This window comes from Tachyglossus aculeatus, chromosome 3 (assembly GCF_015852505.1).
Source record: "Tachyglossus aculeatus isolate mTacAcu1 chromosome 3, mTacAcu1.pri, whole genome shotgun sequence".
In the NCBI taxonomy this organism is placed as follows: Eukaryota; Metazoa; Chordata; class Mammalia; order Monotremata; family Tachyglossidae; genus Tachyglossus; species Tachyglossus aculeatus.
The window spans coordinates 12,283,467-12,309,931 of record NC_052068.1 but is presented as its reverse complement, the minus strand read 5'-3'; the positions used below and the strand labels follow the sequence as shown (position 1 = coordinate 12,309,931).

Genomic DNA, 26,465 nt, shown 5'->3' with positions numbered 1-26,465 from the left:
TTTAAAGCACTCAATCTCCTTGCCCCCACCTACATGATACCTCTCTGTTTTCCTATTAATAGTAATAATAATGGCTTTTATTAAGCGCTTACTATGTGCAAAGCACTGTTCTAAGCACTGGGGAGGTTACAAGGCAATCAGGTTGTCCCACAGGGGGCTCACGGTCTTCACCCCCATTTTACAGATGAGGGAACTGAGGCCCAGAGAAGTGAGGTGACTTGCCCAAAGTCACACAGCAGACAAGTGGCAGAGCCGGGATTTGAACCCATGACCTATGACTCCAAAGCTTGGGCTCTTTTCACTGAGCCACGCTGACTAAAACCCAGTCCACACACTTTGCTCCTCTGATAATAATAATGATGGTATTTGTTAAGCATTTACTATGAGCAAAGCACTGTTCTAAGCACTAGGGAGGTTACAAGGTGATCAGCTTGTCCCAAGGGGGGCTCACAGTTTTTAATCCCCATTTTTCAGATGAGGTAACCGAGACACAGAGAAGTTAAGTTAAATTGGAGAAGCAGTGTGGCTCAGTGGAAAGAGCACGGCCTTTGGAGTCAGAGGTCGTGGGTTCAATTCCCGGCTCCGTAAGCTGTGTGACTTTGGGCAAGTCACTTAACTTCTCTGTGCCTCGGTTAACTCATCTGTAAAATGGGGATTAAGACCGTGAGCCCCCTGTGGGACAACCTGATCACCTTGTAACCTCCCCAGCACTTAGAACAGTGCTTTGCATGTAGTAAGCGCTTAACAAATACCATCATTATCATTATTACTATTAAGTGACTTTCCCAAAGTCACACAGCTGACAGTTGGTGGAGCCAGGATTTGAACCCATGACCTCTGACTCCAAAGCCCAGGCTCTTTCCACTGAGCTACACTGCTTTTCTTCTCTAATGCCAGCTTACTCACTGTACCTTTATTTTGTCTATCTCACTGCTGACTTCTCACCCATGTCCTGCGTCTCTCCTGGAATACCTTCCCTCTTCATACACTATAGACAATTATTCTTCCCACCTTCAACACCTTATAGAAGTCACATCTCCTCCATGAGTTCTTCTCTGATTAAGCTCTCATTTCCTCTTTTCCCACTTTCTTCTGCATTGCCCCGATTTGCTCCCTTTATTCACAATCACCCCCAACCCCCGACACTTATGGACATAGCTGTAACTTATTTATATTAATGTCTGTCTCTTCCTGTAGACTATAAGCTTACTGTGGACAAGGAACATGTCTACTAATTCTGTTATATTGTACTCTCCCAAACAGTACAGTTCTCTGCATATGATAAGCACTCAAAAGATATGATTGATTGATTAAGATAATGTTTGCAGGAGAAGGAAGTAATATACAATGTGAAAGGCAACTGAAAACTAGAGGAGAAATTCAGAGAAATTAGAGTTGTTCAGATGTATTACATTTTGGGATTTCCCTGTATCAGTATTGAGTGAATGCCAACCCAATGGTCAACTTCAACTTTCAATGGTTTTATTTCCAACATCTAGATGTCTGTACTTCCCCTGTTGTTGCTGTAGCAGCAGAGCTTTTACAAGGAAGGCTCAGTAGGCAGAAAATGGCTCCCAGGAAATTATCCTATTGAGTTTCAGCCGTCAAAGGAACCAAGCAATCATTCTGGGCAGGGAGTTCAATTCACTTATATTGTACTCTTCCAAGTGCTCAGTTCAGTGTTGCGCACACAGTAGACAATCAATAAAGACCATTGATTGTTGGATTAATCAATCAATGATATTTACTGAGCACTTACTGCGTGAAGAAAATAAGAATAATAATAATAATAGTATTTGTTAAGCGCTTAATAAGTGCAAAGCACTGTTCTAAGCACTAGGGAGGTTACAAGGTGATCAGGTTGTCCCACGAGGGGCTCACAGTTTTAATCCCAATTTTCCAGATGAGGTAACTGAGGCACAGAGAAGTTAAGTGACTTGCCCAAAGTCACACAGCCGACAGTTGGCGGAGCCAGGATTTGAACCCATGACCTCTGTCTCCAAAGCCCGTGCTCTTTCCACTGCTTCTCAAACCCCTCCACACTAAGCACTTGGAAAAGTTCAATACAATACAGTTGTTAGATACAATCCCTGCCTTCAAGTAGTTTACAGTCTAGTGAACTTAGAGAAGCAGCTTGACTCAGTGGAAAGAGCATGGGCTTGGGAGTCAGAGGTCATGGGTTCTAATCCCAGCTCGGTCGCATGTCTGCTGTGTGACCCTGGGCAAGTCACTTAACTTCTCTGAACCTCAGTGACCTTATCTGTAAAAATGGGGATTAAGACTGTGAGCCCCACGTGGGACAACTTGATCATCTTGTATCCCCCTCCCCCCCCAGCACGTAGAACAGTGTTTTGCACATAGTAAGCACTTAACAAATGCCATTATTATTATTATTAGTGCAAGGGAGGTCAAACTTACGCAGTGCTTTCTGCACATTTTAGACTTTGGTCATATCTTAGCTCTGCACATTCCCAAATGGAACAATCTCCCTTGAGATTTGAATAGAGGAAGCAGCAGGCAGAAGGTGAAAGCAAATGAAAACAGAAGTCGCTTACCCACAGGGATGGTCCAGATAATCAGGAGGAGCGACAGGATCAGAGAGCAGATAAAGTTCTTAACAGCCATCCTGGCCTGGCTTCTGGCTTCTGTCCTCCACAGCAGGGGCACTTAACACCCACTCATGGGATCTCCGACCTGAGGAAATGGAAAGGAAATGGAGCTAAGAGGGTCAGTTCAGCAGCAGAAGAAAGAACCATTGAAAACTCCAATCCAATTTTCGAAATAATCAGAGGTGGCACCTGAAACTTCACACCAAATACCCAATAGGATTCTCAGCCCATGATGCCACACAAATATGTGATGTAGGTTGGTCAGTGAATGTTTTCTTAGGATTTCAGTAGTAAAGGCATGACACACTTGTTTAAAGTGTAAGCTCCGTGTGGATAGTTAGACTGTGACACAGTCTTTTAGACTGTGAGCCCACTCTTGGGTAGGGACTGTCTCTATATGTTGCCAATTTGTACTTCCCAATCGCTTAGTACAGTGCTTTGCACATAGTAAGCGCTCAATAAATACGATTGATGATGATAGGGAACACGTCTACCAATTCTGTCCTAGACTGTGAGCCCATTGTTGGGTAGGGACTGTCTCTATATGTTGCCATCTTGTACTTCCCAAGCACTTAGTACAGTGCTCTGCACACAGTAAGCGCTCAGTATATGTGATTGAATGAATGAATGAATAAATATCGTACTCCTCTGAGAACGTAGTACAGTGCTCTGCACACAGTAAGTAATAATAATAATAATAATGGTATTTGTTAAGTGCTTACTATGTGCAAAGCACTGTTCTAAGTGCTGGGGGGATACAAGGCAATCAGGTTGTCCCACGTGGGCTCACAATCTTAATCCCCATTTTACAGATGAGGTAACTGAGACCCAGAGAAGTTAAGTGACTTGACCAAAGTCACACAGCTGACGATTGGCGGAGCTGGAATTTGAACCCATCACCTCTGACTCCAAAGCCCGGGCTCTTTCCACTGAAAGTGCTCAATGAATATCATTGATTGGCAGAATGGCTATCAAAAATGCTTTCAGTCCCCATTTCTCAGCTCCTCACATACTTCTTATACAGTGATGTATTAATCAATCAATCAACGATATTTATTGAGTGGTTACTGTGTGCAGAGCATTGTACTAAGCACTTGGGAAAGTACAATTCATTCGTTCATTCAGTCATGTTTATTGAGTGCTTACTGTGTGCAGAGCAATGTACTAAGCACTTGGAAAGTACAATTCAAGCGCTTGGAAAGTACAACAGAATGGGTAGACATGATCCCTGTCCACAATGAGCCTATAGTCTAGAGGGCTGCATTTATTTATTTATATTGTATAAAGCACTTATATATTATACATATAATATAGTATGTAATACATAATTATATAATATGTGTACTTATGATTATTTAATATATATTACATATAAGCGCTTAGCACAATGCTCTACGCACAGTGAGTGCTCAATAAATACGATCAAAGGAATATTTATGTCCATCTCCCCCTCTAAACTATAAGCTCGTTGTGTCCAGGAAGTGTCTGCCAACTCTGTCATATTGTAATCCCCCAAGAGTTATGTCCAGGGCTGTCTGTGCACAGTAAGCACTCATTCATTCATTCATTCAATCGCATTTATTGAGCGCTTACTGTGTGCAGAGCACCGTACTAAACGCTTGGGAAGTACAAGTTGGCAACATATAGAGACGGTCCCTAGCCAACAGTGGGCTCACAGTCTGGAAGGACTCAGTAAATGCCACTGATTGTTTCTCAGTAATAAGCCGTTTGACCTGCCAGTGTCCATGGGCAGAACTTTTTTCTGTAGGAGGGCACTAAGATGAATCCCAGTGGGCGTTGAGGGTGATGCCAACCAGAGTTTTCTGAGCTGGATTCTCGGCCTCCAGTGAGAACTGAGACTTTTCCAATCAAGGTAAAAAGACCCCAAATGGAGGCTTCCCTGCCTAGAGAAGCAGCGTGGCCCAGTGGCTAGAGCACTGGGCTGGGCCTCAGAAGGTCATGGATTCCAATCCCAGATCCGCCAGGGCTCACTTTTAGACTGTGAGCCCACTGTTGGGTAGGGACTGTCTCTATATGTTGCCAACTTGTACTTCCCAAGCGCTTAGTACAGTGCTCTGCACACAGTAAGCGCTCAATAAATATGATTGCTGATGATGATGATCCACCACTTGCTTGTTGTGTGTGACCTCAGGCAAGTCACTGCATTTCTCAGTTGTCTCATCTGTAAAATGGGGGTTGAGACTGGAAGCCTCCTGTGGGATGGGGACTGTGCCCAACCCAATTTACTTGAATCCACCCCAGTGCTTAGCATAGTGCCTGGGCCTGTATATATGTATTTATGTTTGTACATATTTATTACTCTATTTATTTTACTTGTATATATTTATTCTATTTATTTTATTTTGTTAATATGTTTTGTTAATATGTTAATATGTCTTCTGGACTGTGAGCCCACTGTTGGGTAGGGACCGTCTCTATATGTTGCCAACTTGTACTTCCCAAGGGCTTAGTACAGTGCTCGCGCTCAATAAATGTGATTGAATGAATGAATGAATGTTTTGTTTTGTTGTCTGTCTCCCCCTTCTAGACTGTGAGCCCGCTGTTGGGCAGGGACCGTCTCTACATGTTGCCAACTTGTACTTCCCAAGCGCTTAGTACAGTGCTCTGCACACAGTAAGCGCTCAATAAATACGATTGAATGAATGAATGAATAGTAAGCGCTTAAAAAATACCGTTATCATTTGCTCTGAAGCTTGCCTACTGCCAGTACCCAAAGCCCCTAACCCTTTTTTGCCTCCATGAAAAATGAAAAAATGAAGAAGTGGTCGGTGCCCCCATTAAAGGGAAGGGGAAAAACACATAATAAGGGGACATAAAATTGTCAAAAGCAGCAGCAGCTCAGCGGGCTAGAGAACAGTCAGTCAGTCATTTGTATTTATTGAGCACTTACTGAGTGCAGAGAGCTATACTAAGCATTTGGGTGAGTACAATGTAACTCTAAACAGACACATTCCCTGTCCATGATAAGCTTACAGTCTCCAGGGGGAGACGGACAATAATATAAATAAATTAATGAATGAATATAGAAAAAGATAAGTGAAAGGAAAAGAGTGGGTAATTTAGAGAGCCCAGTTTTCCGGTCTCTACAAGCAACGTTGCTACTCTCTGCCTGCCTCACCCTTTCAGTTTCTGGCTGCCTCAGTGAGATAACTCCTGAAATGTTTTTCTAGCTAAAATGCAGCCCCCATGAAGCTTCGAAATCCATCAGAAGAGACCTGCTTCTGTTGCCACTGAGCTCCGACTGACAGAATGACACTTTACACCTGGATGCAAAGTTAAAAACATTAGAACTTCGTCATGCCGCCAGGTAGAGCAGGAAATGCGTAATTCCCAAATCTAACCAGTCCACACTTCTTTACTCCTTCTCTATCCACAGGCTGTGATCTGAATCTAGGGGGTTTTAGCATTACCTTCACAGTCATCTCTTCTTTCCCTCGCCTACAAGCTGCTTTGTCATTCTTTCTGCAGAGCTGAGCGAAAATTCATTCCTCCAGCGTAAGGTGTTTGAAGCAAGATGAGGTGAAGGGAGAAACCATTCTACTTCTCTTCCAGAGGGGCTGAAACCAGACAAAGAGACCTACAAACAGCCAAAGGGCTTTGCTCAGAATTCTGTTTCCTAGGTAACTTGTGTGTCACAATGCATCGATCGATAAAGAGAAAGCAAAACAAATCCAGAAGGCCATGGTGTTTGTTAAGTGTTTACTGTGTGCCAGGAACTGTACTAAGTGCTGGAGTAGATACAAGATAATCGGGTTGGATATGGTGTCTGTCCAACATGAGGCTCACAGCCTTAATCCCCTTTGTACGGATGAGGGAACTGAGGAACTGAGACGTGAAGTGACTTACCCAAGGTCACTCAGCGGACATGTGGCAGAGCCTGGATTAGAAGCCAGGTCCTCTAACTCCCAGCCCCCTCCAAGGCAGGGTGACACAGAAGGGAGTGGAAAGAAAGGAAAAGAGTGCTTAGGGAAGCCTTGAATAAGGCTTTGAAGGAGTGGAGAGTTAATTGTTTGTCAGATATGATGAGGGAAGACATTTCAGACCACAGAAAGGACCTGGACGATGATAGATTAGATGGGAGGGAGGAAGTGTGACCTACTGGAAATAGCACAGACCTGGGAATCAAAGAACCTATTAATAATAATCAATCAATCAATCATATCCATGGCATTTGTTAAGTATTTACTATATGCCCAACCCCTGTCATGGTCACACCTGGAGAGTTTCCAGTCCTCTACCTGTCTTGACTATGGATGGGAGAGTCAAGCAGAGGCCTGTCCATTCCATTCCTTTTCATTCATTCATTCATTCAATTGTGTTTATTGAGCGCTTACTGTGTACAGAGCACTGTACTAAGCGCTTGGGAAGTCCAAATCGGCAACATATAGAGACAGTCCCTACCCAACAATGGGCTCACAGTCTAGAAGGGGGAGGCAGACAAAAAACAAAACAAACCAAGTAGACAGGTGTCAATACCAACAGAATAAATAGAATTATAGCTATATACACATCATTAATAAAATAGAGTAATAAATATGTACAAATATACACAAGTGCTGTTGGGAGGGGGAGAGGGAAGGATGAGGAGGGGAGGAGGAGGAGGAGAGGAAATGGGGGGACAATCTGGGAAGGTCTCCTGGAGGAGGTGAGCTCTCAGTAGGGCTTTGAAAGGAGGAAGGGAGCTAGTTTGGCGGATGTGTGGAGGGAGGGCATTCCAGGCCAGGGGAAGGACGTGGGCCAGGGATTGATGGCAGGACAGCGAAAATGAGGCCCGATGAGGAGGTTAGCGGCAGAGAAGCGGAGGGTGCGGGCTGGGCTGGAGAAGGAGAGAAGGGAGATGAGGTAGGAGGGGGTGAGGGGATGGACAGCTTCGAAGCCAATAGTGAGGAGCTTTTGCTTGACTGCTTCTCTCCTCTGTGACACTTGCAGATAGAACATCCAACTCTAGCATTTAAGAACTTAGTTATACTCAGGCTCAGCGTTCTTAAAAATACGTTTATTTAAATGTTCATTTGATTATTTATTTTGACTTCTCTAGTGGAAAGTATTTTTAATGTCTGCTTCTTCCACTAGAGTGTAAGATTCTCGTGGGAAGGGAATAGGTCACTTGTTTGTTTTGTGCTTCTCCAAGCTCCTAGAACAGTGCTTTGCACATAGTAAGCACCTAACAAATACCATCTTATTATTATTACAATGCAGTGCGCCAAGTGGGAGTTCAATAAATATAAATGTTACAAGCTTCAGGACAACCTGGATGTTTATACGTTGTTGTTGTCTTATGCTGTCGAGTCATGTGTGAACCAGAGTAACGCCATAGACACATCTCCCCCAGAATGCCCCACTTCCATCTGCAATCATTCTGGTAGTGTATCCATAGAGTTTTCTTGGTAAAAATCTGGAAGTGGTTTACCATTGCCACCTTCCACTCAGTAAATGAGTCTCTGCCCTCGATCTCTCCCGTACCACCGTTCCCCAGCACTGGTGAGATTTAACTTGTAGCAGATTGCCTGCGCCTCGATAGCCACTGGCCAAACTAGGAATGGAGTGGGTATGATAATAATAATAATAATAATAATGGTATTTGTTAGGTGCTTACTATGTGCCAAGCACTGTTCTAAGAACTGGAGTAGATACAGGGTAATCAGGTTACCCCACGTGGGGCTCACACTTTTAATCCCCATTTTACAGATGAGGTAACTGAAGCACAGAGAAGTTAAGTGACTTGTCCAGAGTCACACAACAGACCAGTGGCAGCGGTGGGATTAGAACCCACATCCTCTGACTTCCAAGCTCGTGCTCTTACCACTAAGCCACACTGATGATAATAATAATAATAATAATAATAATAATAATAATAATAATAATAATGGCATTTATAAAGAGCTTACTATGTGCAAAGCACTGTTCTAAGAGCTGGGGAGGTTACAAGGTGATCAGGTTGTCTCACAGGGAGCTCACAGGCTTAATCCCCATTTTACAGATGAGGTAACTAAGGCCCAGAGAAGTGAAGTGATGTGCCCAAAGTCACAATTGGCGGAGCCGGTATTTGAACCCATGACCTCTCAATCCAAAGCCCGGGCTCTTTCCGCTGAGCCATGCTGATGCCTCTGCTTGACTCTCCCTCCTGTATTCGTGACTGGTAGAGTACTGGAAACTCTCCAGTTGCAACCCTGAGAGGGGGGAATATTCATTCATTCATTCATTCAATCGTATTTATTGAGCACTTACTGTGTGAAGAGAACTGTACTAAGTGCTTTGGAAGTACAAGTTGGCAACATATAGAGAAGGTCCCTACCCAACAGTGGGCTCACAGTCTAGAAGGGGGAGACAGACAACAAAACAAAACAAAATATGTGGACAGGGGTCAAGGCATAGGAATAAATAGAAATAAAGCTAGCTGTACAAGCAAAATAAATCGAGTAATAAATCTGTGCAAACATATATACAGGTGCTGTGGGGAGGGGAAGGAGGTAGGGTGGGGGGGATGGGGAGGAGGAGAGGAAAATGGGGGCTCAGTCTGGGAAGGCCTCCTGGAAGAGTTGAGCTCTCAGTAGGATATTTATTTACAGCCATATAAACTTATAGTGATGGTCAGTCATTGGGGACAAGGATAGACAATCATGTCAGTCCGTAGGCTACACAGAGCATGTTGGAACTGCCTGTAGGTACGATGTGTGTTTCCCCTTATCTCCCCACTTCAATCTATTCATCACGCTGCTGCTCAGATTGTCTTTGTGCTGAAATGCTCTGGGCATGTTACTCCCCTCCTCAAAAATCTCCAGGGGCTACCAGTCAACCTATGCATCAGGCAAAAACTCCTCACTCTCGGCTTCAAGGCTGTCCATCCCCTCACCCCCTCCCACCTCACCTCCCTTCTCTCCTTCTCCAGCCCAGCCCGCACCCTCCGCTCCTCTGCTGCTAACCTCTTCACTGTCCCTCGTTCTCTCCTGTCCTGCTGTCAACCCCCGGCCCACATCCTTCCTCTGGCCTGGAATGCCTTCCCACCACACATCCACGAAGCTAGCTCTCTTCCTCCCTTCAAAGCCCTACTGAGAGCTCACCTCCTCCAGGAGGCCTTCCCAGACTGAGCCCCCTCCTTCCTCTCCCCCTCCCCATCCCCTCCGCCCTACCTCCTTCCCCTCCCCACAGCCCCTGTATATATGTTTGTACAGATTTATGACTCTATTTATTTTACTTGTACATATTTATTCTATTTATTTTATTTTGTTAATATGTTTTGTTTCGTTGTCTGTCACCCCCTTTCTAGACTGTGAGCCCGCTGTTGGGTAGGGACCGTCTCTATATGTTGCCAACTTGGACTTCCCAAGCGCTTAGTACAGTGCTCTGCACACAGTAAGCGCTCAATAAATACGATTGAATGAATGAATGAATGTGGGGGTTGGGGAGGGAGAGGAAGGGAGAGGTAGAAAGCATATGTGTAGCCACTTCCACCGATTGGGTCACGAGGACTGACAGGAACCCTTTCTGAACAGTTGTCAACGTGGCCTAGTGAAAAGAGCCTGGGTCTGGGAGAATGAAAACCTGAGTTCTAATCTTGACTCTGCTCACAGTTTGGTGTGTAATCTTGGTCAAGTCACTTAACTTCTCCATGCCTCATTTTCCTCATCTGTAAAATGGGAATTAAATCCTCCTCCCTCCCACTTAGACTTTGAGCCCCACGTGAGACAGGGGTTGTGTCCAACCTACTTATAATAATGAGCCCACTGTTGGGTAGGGACCGTCTTGCCAACTTGTACTTCCCAAGCGCTTAGTACAGTGCTCTGCACACAGTAAGCGCTCAATAAATACGATTGAATGAATAATAATAATAATGATGGCATTTATTAAGCACATACTATGTGTAAAGCACTGTTCTAAGCACTGGGGAGGTTACAAGGTGATCAGGTTGTCCCACAGAGGGCTCACAGTCTTAATCCCCATTTTACAGATGAGGTAACTGAGGCCCAGAGAAGTTAAGTGACTTGCCCAAAGTCACACAGCTGACAATTGGTGGAGCAGGGATTTGAACCCATGACCTCTGACTTCAAAGGCTGGGCTTTTTTGACTGAGCCACGCTGCTTCTCTGCTTATCTTGCATCGACTCCAGCACTTGGTGCAGAGCATGGTACATAGTAAGTGCTAAACAAGTATCATAATTATTAATACCATACAGTTTGAAAACCATGTATATATGTACATATTTGTAATTCTACTTATTTTTTATTAATGATGTGTATATATCTATAATTCTGTTTATATCGATGCTACTGTTGCCTGTTTCCTTGTATTGATGTCTGTCTCCCCCCTTCTAGACTGTGAGCCTGTTGTGGTCAGGTGTTGTCTCTGTTGCTGAATTGTACTTTCCAAGTGCTTAGTACAGTGCTCTGCACAAAGTAAACGCTCGTTAAATACAACTGAATGAATGAATGCACCTTAGAGTTTGACAGAATAGATGACAATCACTAATAATGGATAGTGATGATGAAGGCATATATTGTGTTCACGTACTGTGCTGACACGGCTGATGGTTGACTGTCCTTTGTGAGAGTACAAGCGCTTAGTACAGTGCTCTGCACACAGTAAGCGCTCAATAAATACGATTGATTAATTGAGAGGATCCATGGAGGACGTGGGTAGGGCTTGTCAGAACATTTGGGTGGAAACTTCTGGGGTATAGCCTGGAAATGACTGCTTCTCCCTCAGTTCAGTAGATTGTAAGCTCCCCAAGGCCAGCGACCATGTCTTTTTCTTTTCTTAGTGATGATAAGAATAACTGTGGTATTTGTTAAGCACTTACCATAAGCCGGGCACTGTACTAAGTGCCGTGATAGATACAAGCAAATCGGGTTGGACACTGTCCCAGTCTGTGAGCCCCATCTCAGTCCCCATTTTACAGATGAGCCCACTGTTGGGTAGGGACCGTCTCTATATGTTGCCAAATTGTACTTCCCAAGTGCTTAGTACAGTGCTCTGCACACAGTAAATGCTCAATAAATACGATTGAATGAATGAATGAATGAATGAATGAATGAGGTAACTTAGGCCCAGAGAAGTGAAGTGACTTGCCCAAGGTCACACAGCAGACTAGTGGAGGAGCCGGGATTAGAACCCACATCCTTCTGACTCCCAAGCCCGGGTTCCATGGAGAGGCGGCGTGGCTCAATGGAAAGAGCCCGGGCTTTGGAGTCAGAGGTCAGGGGTTCAAATCCCAGCTCCGCCAGTTGTCAGCTGGGTGACTTTGGGCAAGTCATTTAACTTCTCTGAGCCTCAGTTACCTCATCTGTAAAATGGGGATGAAGACCATGAGCCCCACATGGGACAACCTGATCACCTTGTAACCTCCCCAGCGCTTAGAACAGTGCTTTGCACATAGTAAGCACTTAATAAATGCCATCATTATTATTATTATTCTAGCCACTAGGTTATACCACATCCTTCCTTCTGGGTTAGGATTGGCTCCTCCCCAAAGGCTGCAGGACTTGTCAGTCAGAACTGAGTTGACTTTGACTACCGTTTTATAGGTTTGACAGAGAAGACTCCTTCATTCATTTAATCGTATTTATTGAGCACTTACTGTGTGCAGAGCACTGTACGAAGTGCTCCATTCGATGGGTGTGCTTGAAAATATCAATGAGTGATGGATGTTCCATTCCATATCAAAATTGTTCTTGGATGTACTGAAGTGCTGGAGACTAATAGCACCTGCTCCTAATTTCCTCATTCATTCATTCATTCATTCAGTCATATTTATTGAGCACTTATTGTGTGCAAAGCACTGTTCTAAGCGCTTGGGAAGTACAAGTTTTTTCATGTTTTATTGTACTCTTCCAAGTGCTTAGCACAGTGCTCTGCCTGGAGTAAATGCTCAATAAATATTGTTGACTGATTAATTGATCAACCACTGTCTTCCCTTCTCCTCAAATGTCCTGCCCAGAAAACTATTTTGCATTGAACATTCTCATAGTGTTGCTAGGCATTACTTAGTCTGGGTTGCAAATATGTAGCTTCGCATGCCGACTATCTACATCATTTGCATGCCCTGAGCCCAAAAAGGAGTAGATCCTGCTGCCTGTCCTTGACGAGTCACTAAATTTTGTTGTGTCTCAGTTTCCTCATCTGTAAAATGGAAATTAACTTCCTGCTTTCCCTCCTGCCCTCTTAGACTGTGATCTCTGTGTAGTGTAATAATAATAATAAAGATGATGGTATTTGTCAAGTATTTACTGTGTGTCAAGCACTGGAGTAGATACAAGCTAACCAGGTTGGGCACATTCCCTGTCCCACGTGGGGCTCGCAGTCTTAATCCCCATTTTACAGATGAGGGAACTGAGGTCCAGAGAAGTGAAGTGAGTCACCCAAGGTCACACAGGAGACTAGCAATGGAGCTGGGATTAGAATCCAGGTCCTTCTGACTCCCAAATCCATGCTGTAGTGACTGTGTCCAATCTGATTACTCTAGATCTACTCCAGAACTGAACACAGTGCTTGGCACATAGTAAGTGCTCAATACATATCATCAACCTACTCATCAAGTTTAAAGTGGCAGGCATTTTCTCAAATATTTTCACTGAACTAGAAATGGCATAGAGAAGCAGCATGGCTCAGTGGAAAGAGCACGGGCTTTGGAGTCAGAGGTCATGGGTTCAAACCCCGTCTCTGCCAATTGCCAGCTGTGTGACTTTGGGCAAGTCACTTAACTTCTCTGTGCCTCAGTTACCTCATCTGTAAAATGGGGATTAAGACCGTGAGCCCCCCATGGGACAACCTGATCATCTTGTAACCTCCCCAGCACTTCGAACAGTGCTTTGCACATAGTAAGTATTTAATAAATGCCATTATTATTATTATTATCTAGCAATCTTTAAAACAAGAGAGACTCTCAACTCCTTCCAAAGTCTGGAGAAAGTGGGTTTGATCTGGATGTTCATGCAATAAGCCATAGAGATGTCTATAATGAGAATATTTCTAAGCACTTTCCATTGTTCAGCATTGAATTGAATACTGGGGTAGAGACGAGCTAATCAGTTTGTACACGGTTCCTGTCCCACATTCATTCATTCAGTCATATTTATTGAGCGTTTACTATGTGCAGAACACTGTACTAAGAGCTTGGAAAGAACAATTCGGCAACAAATAGAGACAATCCCTACCTAAAGGGCTCCCACATGTGCTCCGACTGAGGGGGAGGGAAAACAGCTACTAAATCCCCATTTTCTGGATGTCAAAACTGAGGCACAGGAAAGTTAATAGACTTGCCCAAGGTCACACAGCAGGTAAGTGGCAGTGGCAGAATTAGAATCCCAATCCCTTTGATTCCTACACCCTTTCTTGGTCTTTCTACTGACCATGTGGCTTCTCCTAAAATCCTTGCCCCCTTCTCACCCCCACATTTACAATGAAAAGTGGACACCACTCTTACCTTGATCATTTCTCTCTAAGTTCCTTTCCTTCAATCCAATAGCTCGTTGTTTAGGTGACTCATTAATCATTTGGCCAGGACAGTGTAGATGTACCGATGAAATCAATCAGTGGTAGTTATTGAACGCTTACATAGAACACTGCACTAAGCACTTAAGAGAATCCAATAGAACAAATAGGCATAATTTTCACCTTCAGAAGCTTACAGTCTAGCGGTGCCTAGCAGATGGATCATGGAACTGGGAATCAGAAGGACCTGGGTTCAAATCCTGGATCCTCTATTTCTCTGCTTTGAGACCTTGGGTGAGTCACCTAACTTTTCTGTGCCTCTGTTACCTCACTTGTAAAATGGGGATTGACTGTAAGTACCAGGTGAGACACAGACCAAGGCCAACCTGATGGTCTTGTATGTACCCCAGCTCTTAGTACAGTGCCTGGAACATAGCATACACTTAAATACCATCAAAAACAAAACAAAACATGAAGACACTTTACCTGTAAGGACTGTGGAGATAGAGAACAAAGCCTCAGAGTGAAAAGAGTCATCCTGGTCTCATCTACTCATTCATTCATTCAATCATATTTAATCATAATTATAATGGCATTTGTTATGTGCTTACTATGTGCAAAACACTGTTCTATTTATTAAATAAATAATGATAATAATGGCATTTATTAAGTGCTTACTATGTGCAAAGCACTGTTTGAAGCACTGGGGGGTTTACAAGGTGATCAGGTTGTCCCATGGGGGGCTCACAGTCTTAATCCCCATTTTGCAGATGAGGTAACTGAGGCCCAGAGACTTGCCCAAAGTCACACAGCTGGCACTTGGCGGAGCTGGGATTTGAACCCATGACCTCTGACACCAAAGCCCATGCTCTTTCCACTAAGCCATGCTGATTCTCTAAATAATGATGGCATTTATTAAGCACTTACTAATTTAGCACTTACTGTGTGCAAAGCACTGCACTAAGTGCTTGGGAGAGTACAATGTAACAACAAACAGATACCGTCCCTGCTCACAACAAGGTCACTATCTTACTAAATTGGTGATACCTCAAAACTCATTCAGGTCTTTATTTTAAAGGTATTTGTTAATTTTCTGGGTGTGCAGGAAGGGCCAGGTGTCCTGTTGAGGTTGCCAAAGTGACCCCCTCAGGTAGCCCAAGGGGACCCACCTCTTGGCAATGGACAGTAGACTCATAGTGGACAGGGAATGTTTCTACCAACTCTACTGAACTGTACTCTCCCAAGAGCTTAGTACAGTGCTCTGCACACAGTTAATAATCAATAAATACCACGGATTCATTGATTTAAAAAATCCCTGACTGATAGCTCTCTCCCCGCCTTCGAAGCCCTACTGAGAGCTCACCTCCTCCACGAGGCCTTCCCAGACTGAGCCCCTTTTCCTCTGCTCCTCCTCCCCTCCGCATCACCCCTACTCCCTCCCTCTGCTCTACCCCCTTCTCCCTCCCCACAGCACTTGTGTATATTTGTCCATATTTATTATTCAATTTATTTTATTAATGATGTGTATATATCTATAATTCTATTTATCTATTTTGTTGTTATGGATGTTACTGTTTTGTTTTGTTGTCTGTCTCCTCCTTCTAGACTGTGAGCCCGTTGTCGAGAAGCAGCGTGGCTCAGTGGAAAGAGCACGGGCTTTGGAGTCGGAGGTCATGGGTTCAAATCCCGGCTCCACCACATGTCTGCTGTGTGACCTTAGGCAAGTCACTTAACTTCTCTAAGCCTCAGTTACCTCATCTGTAAAATGGGGATTAAGAATGTGAGCCCCCCGTGGGACAACCTGATCACCTTGTATCCCCCAGCACTTAGAACAGTGCTTTGCACATAGTAAGCGCTTAATAAATGCCATCATTATTATTATTATTTATCTGTTGCCGAATTGTACTTTCCAAGTACTTAGTACATTCCAAGCACATAGTAAGCGCTCAATAAATGTGATTGAATGAATGAATGATAGACCCAGATAGACCCAGCTGACCCTCAATAATTAATGATCAGAGCCTCTCCCTTTATGTTGTAATCTCACTGCGGGCAGGGAACATGTCTACCAACTTTCTTATATTCTACTCTCCCAAGTACTTACTACAGTGCTCTACACATAGAAGCGCTCAAAAAAATATGATTGATTGATTGATCAGAGCCTAACTTTAACAGTCTGTCCGTTGACACCACGCCACACTGACAGCAGAAATTCCCAGCACTCTAAATGTACAAGATTCTTACCCAAGCACAGTTCCTAGATATACACAATTCTGATACTTCATCAAGTCCCCAGTATGTCAGAACAACTCTTTCAATCTGAGAAAAGAATAATAATAATGATGGTGGTATTTGTTAAGTGCTTACTATGTGCAAAGCACTGTTCTAAGCTCTCTAATTCAGTGCTCCGCACACAGAAGTTAAGTAGCTTGCCCAAGGTCACACAGGAGACAAGTGGCCGAGCCAGGATTAGAACCCACATCCTCTGACTCCCAAATCCGTGCTCTTTCCACTAAGCCACGCTGCTTCTCAGCAGGGTTTAAAGGTTGAACTGATGGGATTTGGTGACGGATTCATTCTTTCATTCATTCATTCAATTCTTTTTATCGAGCGCTTACTCAACTTGTACTTCCTAAGTGCTTAGTACAGTGCCCTGCACACAGTAAGCGCTCAATAAATACGATTGATTGATTGATTGATTGAATAAATACGATTGAATGAATGAATGAATGTAATCAGAACACCGTACTAAGCACTGTACTAAGGGGGAGCAGTGTGGCTCAGTGGAAAGAGCCGGGGCTTTGGAGTCAGAGGTCATCGGTTCAAATCCTGCCTCCGCCACTTGTCAGCTGTGTGACTTTGGGCAAGTCACTTAACTTCTCTGTGCCTCAGTTACCTCATCTGTAAAATGGGGATTAAGACTGTGAGCCCCACATGGGACAACCTGATCACCTTGTAAACTCCCCAGCGCTTAGAACAGTGCTTTGCACATAGTAAGCACTTAATAAATGCCATCATCATTATTATTATTATTGTTAAGCACTTGGAAAGTAAAATTCAGCAACAAAATTGAATTTTTAATTGAAAATTGACAGATTGAATGTGTGAGTTGAATGAGAGAGAGGAGCTGAGGATCGGCATGGCTTCAGTGGCAAGAGCCCGGGCTTGGGAGTCAGAGTTCATGAGTTCTAATCCCGCCTCCGCCACTTGTCCGCTGTGTGACCTTGGGCAAGCCACTTAACTTTTCTGTGCCTCAGTTACCTCATCTGGAAAATGGGAATGAAGACTGTGAGCCCCACTTGGAACCACCTGATTACCTTGTATCTATCCCAGTGCTTAGAACAGTGCTTGGCACATAGTGTGCACTTAACAAACACCATTATTATTATTATTATTATTATTATTATTAAAACGCCAAGGATATGACAGATAAGGATAAGGATATCCAAGGATAAGAAAAGCAGTGTGGCTTAGTGGAAAGATCACGGGCTTTGGAGTCAGATGTTATGGGTTCAAATCCTGGCTCTGCCAATTGTCAGCTGTGTGACTTTGGACGTCACTTCACTTCTCTGTGCCTCAGTTCCCTCTTCTGTAAAATGGGGATTAAAACTGTGAGCCCCCCGTGGGACAACCTGATCACCTTGTATTCCCCCCCCCCTCCCCGGTGCTTAGAACAGTGCTTTGCACATAGTAAGCGCTTAACAAATACCATCATTATTATTATTATATGGGAGAAGCAGCGTGGCTCAGTGGAAAGAGCACAGGCTTTGGAGTCAGAGGTCATGGGTTCAAATCCCAGATCTGCCAACTGTCAACTGTGTGACTTTGGGCAAGTCACTTAACTTATCTGGGCCTCAGTTACCTCATCTGTAAAATGGGGATTAAAACTGTGAGCCCCCTGTGGGACAACCTGATCACCCTGCAGCCTCCCCAGTGCTTAGAACAGTGCTTTGCACATAGTAAGCCCTTAAAAAGTACAATCATTATTATTATTATGGGCTTGTGAGACCGGAAGGATGGTGGTAGTGGTCCAGGTTTTCAAGTTGAATTTAATTAAAACTTAGGGAATCAGTAGCCTTGAAGTGGGATAGAGACAGATGGGATTGGGAGGAGATGCCATCGCCTGTCTGGGACCAGGACTGATGACTTGACACCTGTCCACATGTTTTGTTTTGTAGTCTGTCTCCCCCTTCTAGACTGTGAGCCCATTGTTGTGTAGGGACTGTCTCTATATGTTGCCGACTTGTACTTCCCAAGCGCTTAGTACAGTGCTCTGCACACAGTAAGTGCTCAATAAATACAATTGAATGAATGAATGAATGAATGAAAGGACAGACACCCAAGCCTCTGTCTGCCAGCAGGTGATTAGTCATTTGTTCATTCATTCAATCATATTACTGAGCACTTACTCTGTGCACAGCACTGTACTAAGCACTTGGAAAGTGCAATTCAGCAATAAAGAGAGACAATCCCTGCCCACACCAGGCTTACAGTCTAGAAGATTTGATCTGGGGCTTCTGTCTGGTGTTGGCAGCAAAGGCTGTGGCTAGTGGATCTGGGTTGGGGCTTGCGACTTGAGGGTTGGGTTTACTCTTCCTGGGGAATCTTCCCGACTTTCACTACTAAGGAGCTTGATAGGCTGGAGGAAGTGTTTGGAGTGTGCGTAGGAAGAATAATAATAGTGGTGGCATTTGTTAAGCACTTACTATGTGCGAAGCACTGTTCTAGGCACTCGAGAGGATACAAGGTAATCTGGTTGTCCCACGTGGGGCTCACAGTCTTAATCCCCATTTTAAAGTTTAGGTAACTGAGGCACAGAGAAGTTAAGTGGCTTGCCCAAGGTCACACAGCTGACAAGTGGCAGAACCAGGATTCTAACCCATGACCTCTGACTCCCAAGCCTGCACTCTTTCCACTGAGATGTGCTGAAGAAGCAACAAGTTTATTCATTCATTCAATTCAATCATATTTATTGAGCGCTTACTGTGTGCAGAGTACAGTTTACACAGTAAGGGTCTCCTTAAGATTTTCTCTTCCAGGATTCCCTCCATCCCTTTGTCTCTCCCTCCCTCTTTCCCTCCAAGGACTGACTCTCTCTCTCTCTCTCTCTTTGCTTCTCCCTCCCTCCTTTTTTCCCTCCTTCCCTCCTTCCCACTTCCCTTCCCTCCCTTCCTTCCAGAATGCTCTCTCCTTCCCAACCTCTCTCTATTCCTCCCAGGGTCACTGGGAACTCATCCAAAATTGACTTTCTTGATAGAGTGTTATCTACCAATGGTTCTAATCCCAGCTCTGCCACTTGTCTGCTGTATGACCTTGGACAAGTCACTTAACTCCTCTATGTTGCAGTTACCCCATCTGTAAAATGGGGATGAAGACTGTTAGTCATATGTGGGACAATGTCCAACCTGATTAGCTGGTATCTACTCCAGTATTTAGAACAGTGCCTAAAAATACCATTTTAAAAAATGAGAGAGAAAACTCCTTGGGTGACAATTTCCTTGCAGCCCTAGGAATGAAGGGGAGTCACGTGAGAGCAGCTAAATCTCATCCAGGTTTGGTTTTTGGGAAAATATAAGGAGCTTGGCTTCCGGTTTGATTTACTGAGAGCCCAAGGGTCACAGAGGGGTAGGGTATTTGAGGGATGAATTCTAGAGGGGAAGGGTCACAGAGGGGCAGGGTATTTGAGGGATGAATTCTAGAGGGGTTCAATAAGAAGCAGCATGGTGTAGTGGATGGGCTGGGAGCCAGAAGGTCATGAGTTCAATCGCAGCTCCACCATTTGTCTGCTGTATGACCTTGAGCAAGTCACTTCACTTAATAATAATAATAATAATGATGGCATTTATTAAGCACTTACTATGTGCAAAGCACTGTTCTAAGCGCTGGGGAGGTTACAAGCTGATCTGGTTGTCCCACGGGGGGCTCACAGTCTTCATCCCCATTTTACAGATGAGGTAACTGAGGCACAGAGAAGTTAAGTGCCTTGCCCAAAGTCACACAGCTGACACGTGGCGGAGCCAGGATTTGAACCCCTGACCTCTCACTCCAAAGCCCGGGCTCTTTCCACTGAGCCACGCTGCTTCTCTGTGCCTCAGTTACCTCATGTGTAAAATGGAGATTGAGACTCTGAGCCCCAAGTAGGACAGGGACTGGATCCAACCCAATTTGCTTATATCCAACACAGCACTTAGTACAGTACCTGGAGCATGGTAAATTCATTCATTCAATCATATTTATTGAGCACTTAAGGTGTGCAGAGCCCTGTACTAAGTGCTTGGAAAGTGCAATTCGGCAACAAATAGAGACAATCCCTACCCAACAATGGGCTCAGAGTCTAGAAGGTAAATGCTTAACCAATGCCAACATCATTATTATTATTATTAGTCAATGACAATTTCCATTAGGGTCCCACATATAGGCACGGAAATGACAAGTCAAGCTAGTCGGGTAGCCCCTTTGCCCCACTGAGGGCCCCTGTGTTCGGTATGCTGTTCGGAGAAGCAGCGTGACTCAGTGGAAAGAGCACGGATTTTGGAGTCAGAGGTCATGAGTTCAAATCCTGGCTCTGCCAATTGCCAACTGTGTGACTTTGGGCAAGTTACTTAACTTCTCTGTGCCTCAGTTACCTCATCTGTAAAATGGGGATTGAAACTGTGAGCCCCCCGTGGGACAACCTGATCACCTTGTAACCTCCCCAGCGCTTAGAACAGTGCTTTGCACATAGTAAGCGCTTAGCAAATACCATCATTATTATTATTATGGTCTGCAGACCCAGGGTCACAAGTACCAGACAGCCACACTCCTCCCCAGGGACCCCCCTCTAGACTGGAAGCTCATTGTAGGCAGGGAATGTTGTTTACTGTTAGATGGTACTCTCCCAAGCGCTTAGTACAGTGCTCTGCACATAGTAAGAGCTCAATAAATACAATTGAATGAATGAATGAATGGGACACACACCCCCACCACAACATGCTCATCTCTGCATCATCTAGAAGCCTCCATCCCACTCTGCCTTCCACCTCCCCAGCGGGAAAGAGAAGAGCCCCCAAGACATGAGGCCTCCACAAAGCCTTGCGAAGACAAGAGATTGATGGAGCAGTCTTTGTGGCTATGCTTTGGACTCTGGGCTACAAGGAGCCTGAAATTCTTCTCTGGCTAAGCACTCAGTGGATTTGCAGTTTTCTTCTGTGCATTGGTCCTAGTCTCTTATTAATCAATCAATCAATCAATCGTATTTATTGAGCACTTACTGTGTGCAGAACACTGTATTAAGCGCTTGGGAAGTACAAGTTGGCAACATATAGAGACAATCCCTACCCAACAGTGAGCTCACAGTCTAAAAGACTTATGTGGTTTTGGTGTTTAATTGTTTGATAAAAATAATAATAATGGTTATGGTATTTGTTAAGCAGTTACTATGTGCCAAGCACCGTTCTAAGCACTGGGATAGAGACAAGGTAATCAGGTTGTCCCACGTGGGGCTCACATTCTTAATCCCTTTTTACAGGTGAGGTAACTGAGGCACAGGGAAGTGAAGTGACTTGCCCGAAGTCACACGGCAGACATAGAAAGCGCTTAACAAATACCATCATTATTATTATCCCTTCTATTCATTCATTCATTCAATTGTATTTATTGAGCACTTACTGTGTGCAGAGCACTGTACTAAGCGCTTGGGAAGTACAATTTGGCAACATATAGAGACGGTCCCTACCCAACAGTGGGCTCACAGTCTAGAAGGGGGAGACAGAGAGCAAAACAAAACATATTAACAGAATAAAATAGATAGAATAAATATGTACAAGTAAAATAAATAGAGTAATAGATAGAGCAATAAATAGAGTAATATTTAGACTTCTAGACCGTCAGCCCTTCTAGACTGTCAGCCCACTGTTGGGTAGGGACCGTCTCTATATGTTGCCAACTTGTACTTCCCAAGCGCTTAGTACAGTGCTCTGCATACAGTAAGCGTTCAATAAATACAATTGAATGAAGGGGCGGAGCCGGGATTAGAACCCATGTCTTCCGATTCCCAAGCCTGTGCTCTTTCCACTGAGCCGTGCTGTTTGATCCCTCTCTATGTGTCTCCTTACAGTCCTCTCTCATTCTCATATATTCTTTAGATTATGAGCCCCTGAGAGACAAGGACGGTGTTTAATTTCCACCTGAATATTCTTTCCCTGTGCTTAGTAGAGACTAAAGTCAGCCAGCAGGCAAGGAGTAGAGCTGGGATTAACAGCCGGGTCCTCTGATGACCCCGGGCCCTGCTTAACGAATACCATAACCATTATTATTATTTTTATCCAACAATTAAACACCAAGACCACATAAGAGACAAGGACCAATGCACAGAATAAAACTGCAAATCCACTGAGTGCTATAGCCAAAGAAGAATTGCAGGCTCCTTGTAGCCCAGAGTCCAAAACATAGCCACAAGGACCGCTTCCTCAATCTCTGGTCTTCGCAAGGCTTTGTGGAGGCCTCATGTTAGTGGGGTTCTTTCCACTGGGCCAAGCAGGAGCAGCGTGGTTTAGTGGAAATAACAATAATAATAATGGCGGTATTTGTTAAGTGCTTACTACATACCAAGCACTGTTCTAAGTGCCGGGGTAGATGCAAGGTAATCAGGTTGTCCCATGTGGGGCTCACAGTCTTAATCCCCATTTTACAGATGAGGGAACTGAGGCACAGGGAAGTGAAGTGACTTGCCTAATGTCACACAGCTAAGTGACAGAGCTGAGAAGCAGCGTGGCTCAGCAGAAAGAGCCCGGGCTTTGGAGTCAGAGGCCATGGGTTCAAATCCCGACTCCACCAATTGTCAGCTGTGTGGCTTTGGGCAAGTCACTTCACTTCTCTGTGCCTCAGTTCCCTCATCTGTAAAATGGGGATTAAAACTGTGAGCCCCACATGGATAACCTGATCACCCTGTTGCCCCATAGCCCTTAGAACAGTGCTTTGCACATAGTAAGCACTTAACAAATACCATTATTGTTATTATTATTGCTATTAGAACCCACAACCTCTGATTCCCAAGTCCATGCTCTTTCCACTAAGCCATGCTGCTTAGCCTGGGCTTGGGAGTCAGAGGTCGTGGGTTCTAAACCCGCCCATGCCACATGTCAGTTGTGTGTGACTTTAGGCAAGTCACTTAACTTCTCAGTGCCTCATCTGTAAAAGGGGGATTAAGACTGTGATAGCACATAGAAAGCACATAGAAAGCGCTTAACAAATATCATCATTATTTCATAATTATTATTATTATTATGCTACTTATGTAAACATGGCTCTGAATGCTGTGGTAACTCCTTCAACCATTGGGACAAATGCCTTATCTTCACACGTTGGAAGGTTTTGTATCCTTTGAAAGGCTTCATCTTCAAGAGTAGGTGTGCTGTGGAGAATAATGGATTGTTGTTGCCGTGCCTTCGGGATTCCCTCCTTGATTGTGGTGAGGTAAGAAGGTGCCTTGGTGGCAGGTATAGGATGATGATGATGATAATGGTATTTGTTAAGCACTTACTATGTGCCAGGCGCTGTAGTAATTGCTAGGATAGATTCAAACAAATCAGGTTGGACACAGTTCCTGTCCCACACAGGGCTCACAGTCTTAATCCCCATTTAATAGATAAGTAAATGAGTACTAGAGAAGTGATTTGCCCAAGGCCACACAGCAGACAAGTGGTGGAGCCAGGATTAGAACCCATGACCTCCTGATTCCCAGGCCCGGGCTCTATGCACTACGTTATCATGCCTTTAATGCTAACCTGAAGGTTTCTCAAGCAGCTTCTGCTCACTCAGTAAATGCTCAATATTATCATTGATTGTGTAGAAGCTGTTGGATCTCTTCTGTTTTGGCATTCCACAACCTGCTGCATTTGTTCATTAATTTAATTTGCATGCTGACATGCAGGCTTCTGGAGAAAGTCTCCTTCCTGTCTGAGTTCTGGAGGGCCTCATCAGATGCAGGAGACATTTCTCGACAAAACTTTTTGTCTCCGAGTGATTTGTGACACAAGCCACTGGTGATTTGTTCGGTACTCCTCAACACGTTGATCATGGAGAAGTGTCCATTTTTTTCCTTTTAGCTGGGATATCAGTACAGACCTCCTAGAGGATCTCTTCTTTCTCCATAAGGTGAACATTGAGCTGGAGGTGGATTGGTGGTTCCTAATCTTGGTAGCTAAATTCTGGACTGACCCCAGATTTTCTCCTCTACGTCCTTAACTTTTCCTCTGTAACTCATCCATGAATATGCCCCAGATCCCCTCGAGTCAGCTGTTATTTTCAGCCTACCGAATTTCTTGTAAAACACAGTCCACGTGGTTGCCACCTGCTGATCAATGAATCGTATTTATTGAGCGCTTACTGTGTGCCGAGCACTGTACTAAGAGCTTGGGAAAATACAATACAATAGAGTTGGTAGACACAGTCCCTGTCCACAGGAACTTACAGTCTGGAGGGAAGTGGGGACGTGGCTTCTTTTGTTTGTTTCGTGCCAATAAGATCTGAAAAATCTAAGAATCTCTGAGTGGCGATTGAAAGAACCAAGCTACCTGAAACATTAACTTCTCAACATTTGCATGCCATTCCTTGACCCTGTCCCGCTCATAAACCCCATGAAAACCCCAGTCTGTTGCTGCCCCTCCCCTCGGGATGACCTCATTCATTCAATCGTATTTATTGAGCACTTACTGTGTGCAGAGTACTGTACTAAGTGCTTGGGAAGTACAAGTTGGCAACATATAGAGACGGTCCCTACCCAACAGCGGGCTCACCTCATGATCCCTATGGCAGCCTTCAACACCTGGAACAGGTAGGGCCGCGGGTTGTGCACTGCATTGATTGAGTCATTCCATTCCCTTAGATTCCCAAGTTAGGACGTGGATCCAGAATTGGCATTACCAAATCTGTTCCTCATTCCATCATCTTTTCCAGATTTTCCCACCTTTCTTAAATTTATCAATCTGACTGAAACCCACTTCCAGGGAGAACCCAGATCACATCCTTCAAAGACGTTTCAGGGTACAAATGATCTCCTTTCCTAAAGGCAGAGCTCCGTCACCAAAGTGCAGACAGTGTTTGAAGGGCAAAACACAAATGAGTTGTCTTGCATTTCTTGGACAAACCAGCCAAAGCTTAAGAAGCTGCACAATGCACAGTACTTACGCAGGAGGGGAAACATTCAAAGGATATTCAAAAGTTCATGCAAATTAATTCAGAGAGAGTAAGACTGAAGGAAAGACTGGGAAGGCATGGGTCCGGGGTGGGCAGGGAGGGAGGTTTCCAGCAAAGCATGTTCAAATTCAACGATTATAATATTCCAAGTTATGCAACTCAACATCATCATAGCCGGGAGGCGGTGATAGGCGTTCTTCTTCCACTCCAGATGGGACAACTCCATCCAGCGATTGTGAAGCCCAACCTGAAACAGAAAGAGGCGAATGAAAACTCTTTGCATTTTTTTAAATGACATTTGTTAGGTGCTTACTATGTGCCAGGCACTGTTCTAAGCCCTGTGATAGATACAAGACAATCAGGTTGGACACAATCCATGTCCCATATGTCCCAGCTGTGTGACTTGGGGCAAGTCACTTAACTTCTCTGTGCCTCAGTTCCCTCATCTGTAAAATGGGGATTAAGACTGTGAGCCCCACGTAGGACAACTTGATCACCTTGTATCTCCCCATTGCATAGAACAGTGCTTTGCACATAGTAAGTGCTTAACAAATACCATAATTATTATTATTATTATTATTATTTAACATCACAAAGCATCATATCCTGACAGAGGCACTTTGTCAGAACAATGTTCCCAAATTTCCCAACAGTGTTCTACCCAAACCATACAGTAAAAACACACATTATGGAAAAATGAGTGTATATAGTTTGTTTGTCACCCTGATAGGTCCTTGAGGTCAGGCATCACATCAACTAAATATATTGTACTCTCGCAATCACTTAATAAAATGATCTTCATAGAATAGGCTCTCAATAAATATGCCTGATTAATCAAGTGATTCATGGAAAACAAATCCATGAGAAACAGTTGGGAAACTTAGCTGGTCCACCTGTGATCATGCTACTAGAGAAGCAGCGTGGCTCAGTGGAAAGAGTGTGGGCTTTGGAGTCAGAGGTCATGGGTTCAAATCTCCACTCTGCCAATTGTCAGCTGTGTGACTTTGGGCAAGTCACTTAACTTCTCTGTGCCTCAGTTCCCTCATATGTACAATGGGGATTAAGACTGTGAGCCCCACATGGAACAAACTTCATTACCTTACATCCCACCCCCCCGGCAATTAGAACAGTGCTCAGCACATAGTAAGCGTTTAACAAATATCAGCATTATTATTTTTATTATTCAGGAAAACCTCCTCCATCCTCAGTTTATCTTCTTCAGAGGATGGAGAT

General features: G+C 44.2%; 1 protein-coding gene across 2 annotated transcripts in view; it reads right to left on the bottom strand.

The window, feature by feature from the left end:
- LOC119925483 (scavenger receptor cysteine-rich domain-containing protein SCART1-like) overlaps nt 1-6,218 on the bottom strand; it is a 40,867-nt gene extending 34,649 nt beyond the window's left edge. The window contains exons 1-2 of one of the 2 annotated variants that reach the window (XM_038743660.1): nt 6,041-6,218; nt 2,556-2,694 (exon numbers count right to left, since the gene is read on the bottom strand). In XM_038743660.1, coding sequence (XP_038599588.1) covers nt 2,556-2,625 — 70 coding nt within the window. In that variant the 5' untranslated portion in view covers nt 2,626-2,694; nt 6,041-6,218. The remainder of the gene's footprint in view (nt 1-2,555; nt 2,695-6,040) is intronic. The other variant, XM_038743659.1, reaches the window with a different exon arrangement.
- Between the last annotated feature and the right edge of the window lie 20,247 nt (nt 6,219-26,465).